This window comes from Centroberyx gerrardi, chromosome 3 (genome assembly GCF_048128805.1).
Source record: "Centroberyx gerrardi isolate f3 chromosome 3, fCenGer3.hap1.cur.20231027, whole genome shotgun sequence".
NCBI lineage: Eukaryota > Metazoa > Chordata > Actinopteri > Beryciformes > Berycidae > Centroberyx > Centroberyx gerrardi.
Genome location: NC_135999.1, coordinates 16,911,190 through 16,916,403, shown reverse-complemented (window position 1 = coordinate 16,916,403; position 5,214 = coordinate 16,911,190). Strand labels below are relative to the sequence as shown.

Genomic DNA, 5,214 nt, shown 5'->3' with positions numbered 1-5,214 from the left:
GCCTCTATCATATGTGCTGTTGATGTGCTGCTTTCACGATCTCATTTGTTCCTCTGGTGAAGAAGTGTGCGCTGCAGCTTACTTAGGACCAGAAATCAGCATCAAAAAGCTAAAACCCACAGCAGTAAAACCTGATTCCACCTGGACCTGGAGAACAAGTTAGTTTAAAGATCCAGAACCTAATGTGGATCGTCAGGTTTTGCTGTGAAGTAATACTGAAATAACCTTCTTCTCCTGTCCAGTGTGAAAGGAGACAGTAAGACATGCAAAGCGTCTGACCCTGAACCCTGAACCTTCACCCCTGAGACTGCTGCTGCTGCACAGAGGGGTGACAATACGCAACAACATCCAGGTACTGGACACACACACACACACACACACACACACACACACACTCCTACACCTAGGGCTCGGCTATAAATCGGATTTTGGTTATCGCAATATTGTGAAATAACTTAAATGTTGCTTCTTCCTGGTCTTAAAGGCTGCGTTACAGTGAAGTGATACAATTTCCTGAACTTATTCACCTGTTCTGGCTGAGTAAAATGAACAATGATTGACTTTACCTGCTCATCATATCCGTATTACTATTACTGATTACATATTATAGATTACTAATGATCATTACTAATTTTCTAAATTTTCTTGTGTGTAAATATCTTATGAAAGCACAAATACTCATTCCCCCAAAATATCATCATCACGTTATCGATATCGAGGTATTCGGTCTAAAATATTGTGATATTTGATTTTGTCACTCTCACCCAGCCCTACTTGCACCCTGCACACACACAGCTTTTCTATCATATCATGTTTGTAAAGGCTGCCATGGTGTCGGTCTATCCATTGTCACCATCATTTATCATGGTCTGTATATGGTGGAGTTTTTGGAATACAGAAACATTACAGAAATACAGTTTCTACACGGTACCTTTCAGTATATACAACAAGTGTGCCGTAAGTACGTGTAAGCTGTAGCTGTGTGTCCATCCTCAGCTCTTAAGTATGTCTGTTTGCATGTGTGTGTGTGCATGTGTGTGTGTGTGTGTGTGTGTGTGTGTGTGTGTGTGTGTGCGTGCTTGCTTGCCAGTTGTGGAGCGCGTGGAACCAACAGCAGCATCATCATGTTCTACGGTTCTTCATCTGGGGCCAGCATGTCCCTACCGTCCAAGAGCCGCCTGAAACGCCAGAGCAGGACCTTCACACAGGTACACACACACACACACACACACACACACACATATACACACATTCACACACAAACATGCACACTAGTAAACACTACCATGGGCACGATGTATTATTTGACATATTTGGTGTACATTAGTGCATATCATCGTCACACAGTTTGTTCAGTATAGCTCGTCTGTTCACCAGGTCTTGTACCGTACTCTGAGTTACCGAGACCGCGTCCCAGCGGAAAGCGGGACGGCCACCCGTGGGGACCGGCGCTCTGTGACTGAACCCCCAGAGCGACCGGCGGACGACCCGGCTGAGCTCTCCACGCAGAGCTCCGCCCCCGGGGTGCTGAAGATCTTTGGGGATGAGATCTGTGCCGGTGCCAACTACAAGAGCGTCCTGGCCACACCGCGTTCCAGTGCGCAGGAACTGGTCAAAGAGGCGCTCGAGCGTTACTCCCTCAACAAGGCCGCGGCCCACTCTTATGTCCTCTGCGATGTGATTGGACGTTTGGAGGGGGGAGGCGGTGGTGGAGGCGGCATGGGAGAAGGAGGAGGAGGAGGAGGAGGAGGAGGAGGAGGAGGAGGAGGGGGAGGAGGAGGAGGAGGGGGGTGGCGGACAGAATGCTTGCGTGCACTGGGGGACAACGAAAAGCCGCTGTTGCTCCAAGAACTATGGAAGCCCAGAGAAGGACATGCTCGCAGGTTTGAGTTGCGCAGGAGAGCGGAGGTGGAGGAACTCAACGCCAAGGATAAGGACACTGTCACTGCTGGTGAGGAAACACACACACACACGGGCATGAAAACACAGACAGACACAAAGATGGACACACACACACACAGATCTCACACACAGCAGCTGGTCCTAATTCCCTTTCTTTCTTAACAAGTGAAACTCAGCAGAAAAGCACAGCTCGTTAGTTCTTTTTACAGTGTGTGTGTGTGCGTGCGCGCATGGACGTGCGTGTGTGTAGAGATGGATAGAGAGAGGTAGAGAGAGAGAGGGAGAGAGAGAGAGAAAGCATATTCTCCACTCTATAGGTAGCCTGCACAAGACAGAACCAGGCTTTCTTCATAGTTATTATCCTGTGGAGAAGACATTGTACCTGTGTGATTGCCCCTCTGTTTCTGCGGAGGTGGTGATCTGCAGTAGACGGCTTCACTGTGAAGACATGCAGGGTTTCATTCACCTTTCTACTACCTAAGGAAAAGACACACTTGCATGTGAAATTGAGCACGCACAGAAGTACACACACACACACACACACACACACACACACACACACACTGACAAACAGCAGTGGAAGTGCATGGACAGCCGGTCGATTGATTGAGTGAAAGCTGAATCCTTTGCATCCGGAGGTGTGGATGGGTGTAGGCGCTCTAGTGTTTTTATGAATGACAGATTTCTACTAGAATGATGTGATATCATCTTCCCACTATAGTGCCTGTGCAGCACGGCTCAGACACAGCTCGACTGTGCTGCACTCAAGTGGTGTCACCAGTTCTCTGTGGAGATTCACTGTGAAGTTGAGATAGATCTAAATTGTTGATGTCTAACTAAATTACAGAAACTCTGATATACTCTGGAATACAATAGCTGTTGTGGCTTCACATCTGCAATGCAGCAGTGTGAGTGTATGTCTGTGTGTGTGTTTGTGTGTGTGTGTGTGTGTGTGTGTGTGTGTCTGTGTGTGTGTGTGTAGGAACTATGGAGTGACCTTTGCAAGAAATTAGTGTACTGATTGATCAAAACTGTGCCATTTACACAAATGTGAGCACACTCACACCCTTATACATACTATTGAGGAAATTCATGTCAGCAGTTATAAACACCCCATTAATGGACAATATAGCTCATCATTATATGTATTATAAGGAATGTCAGCCATACAATGTGACTGGTCAGACACATTGCAACCATGCTGACATTTGTCATAAAGCATGCTGTGTTTTATTGGTTACTATGTCAACTGTTGTGGTAACCAGAGAGCCAGTCTGCAATTTTCTCCTGTTTTATTGTTATGTATACTGCTTTGGAGTACACCTTTCTGACAGTGCACAGGCATTGGTAACCATTGTATAAAAGCCATAAAACCCTTGAGAGCTTTCTTTACTGTGATTATTGGCACTTCAGTTTTGCAGTTTTACATGATTGCATCTCATACCTTTCTGCCTAGCTGTTGAACATGTAATCACAGGAAAGAATGCCCTCTGGGATGTTATTGCTGTATTAACTAATACATATTAACAGACGTTTTCATATTCACACTAACCCTTTCTCTATTGTGTTATAGTGGTTACAAAAATACTGTACCCTGGAGTCTCTTTTGCTCTCTCTCTGTCTCTGTCTCTTTTTTCTTCCTTTTGCTGTATTTTCTCCTCCTGTTGTATGTGTGTGTGTGTGTGTGTGTGTGCATGCATGTGCATGTGTGTGTATTGTGTGTATTCTCACACTCTCTTTTTAAACAATGAGATAGCACTTTAAAGGTACTACAATATGAGTAGGATTTCCATTAAATACATAAATACATCACAGTCAAATTAATTGTAATATCAGCCTTTATTATTATATTCTATATGCCCTGTCAGCTTTTTTCTATTGATAGATTTCATTATTGGCTTGTTCTGCAGGTTTATGTCTGATTTACCAGCCCATTGGTAAGAAATTCATTGCGATTTTGTTACAAATCAAAGTCGAAAACACCTAAACTGACCCAGTTGAAAGCACAAAGGAGATCATAGGGGCTACTGTTTGTAATGACAATAGTCGTGTTTTTTGCCTTTGTTAGATTGATGTATCATTCTAACTAATTTGACGGTGATATATTAGGGGGGGAAATCCTGTACCTCACACCTTTAACTGTGTATCTCTCCTTAATAACTGGTGATGTGACTCATATGAAACACCACAGACTCGTTTTGCCCCTCTGTGCATGCTCGTCTTGTGGTGTGTGGGTGGTGTGTGTGTTTCGGGGTTATTCTGTGCTGGGTGTTTTGGTGGGGGGTGTTCTCTCAGCCTCCCCCCCCTCTTAACCCCTCCCACCTTGCTGTAGGGACCAAAACCCCCCAATTCCTGGCGGCTCTAATGGGTCGGTCTGGGCTGGGCAAACACAGGAGCTCCCCCCTGCGGTCTGGTCGAGTGGTACAGTCCAGCTCTAAAGGTGGGGACTGGCCTCAGGTAGGGTGGCTGTCAGTCATTGCCATGGAGACCGCCTGTACCTGCCTTGTCACCAGTGCCACCCCCATTGCCAGTGATCCTACCAGCGTGAGTGTGCATGTGTGGATGTGTGTGAGCCATCGCATGGTCTCCAAATCCTCCAATTCAGTCATGAGGAGTTGCTCAATTCGCATCTCATCAGATTCACTGTTGACAGCCTGTGCTGCTCCATCCAGTGCCATTCAGCTCATTTGACTCCGACTCACCCGATTCACTCCAGCCTGGTGTTCAGTTTCAAAGTTTCTCAAAGCTACTCAGCTCACACATGACTGTAATGCACCTGATTCGCTACAGCTTGGCGAGTTGCTTTACCCAGACCTAGTCAGTTCACTCATGATTCACCTGCTACACAATTACAAGTAGCACATTTAACAGCAAAGTCTTGTACACTTTCCTCTCTTTTTCCACTCCTTGCCTTTCCTATCTTCAATTTCTACTGCTGTCTTTTCCCTCCGACCACGACTTCTCTCCCCCCTCCTGCTCCTCCTCTTTGTCCCCTTCCTCCCTTCCTCCTCTTTATTATTCTCCACCTATTCTCTCTCCCTCCTCCTCTGCTTGTCCTCCGCCCAGACATTAATGCCCAGGCCCGTAAGCTCCAGAGGAACAGGGCGAAGGGGACGCTGACCCTGCCCCGGCCCAGCAACTCATCCTTCTGCCGCAGCCTCAGCGAGACCAGCCTCAACCAGGTGGGGCTTCACACTGAAGCCTGTCACAATGATTGATCATTATTATTCATGGAATTCTTATCGCCCTGACCTAAAACCTGAATGCGTGTGTGTTTGTGTGCATGTGTCTGTAGCTGGGAGTGGGAGAGGA

General features: G+C 46.4%; 1 protein-coding gene across 1 annotated transcript in view; it reads left to right on the top strand.

Moving 5' to 3' along the window:
• The first annotated feature begins 1,124 nt into the window (after positions 1 to 1,124).
• radil (Ras association and DIL domains) overlaps positions 1,125 to 5,214 on the top strand; it is a 16,210-nt gene continuing 12,120 nt past the window's right edge. The window contains exons 1-6 of the mRNA XM_071905370.2: positions 1,125 to 1,208; positions 1,378 to 1,705; positions 1,775 to 1,951; positions 4,235 to 4,342; positions 4,969 to 5,084; positions 5,198 to 5,214. The exon at positions 5,198 to 5,214 is cut by the window's right edge and continues 175 nt beyond it. Coding sequence (XP_071761471.1) covers positions 1,125 to 1,208; positions 1,378 to 1,705; positions 1,775 to 1,951; positions 4,235 to 4,342; positions 4,969 to 5,084; positions 5,198 to 5,214 — 830 coding nt within the window. The remainder of the gene's footprint in view (positions 1,209 to 1,377; positions 1,706 to 1,774; positions 1,952 to 4,234; positions 4,343 to 4,968; positions 5,085 to 5,197) is intronic.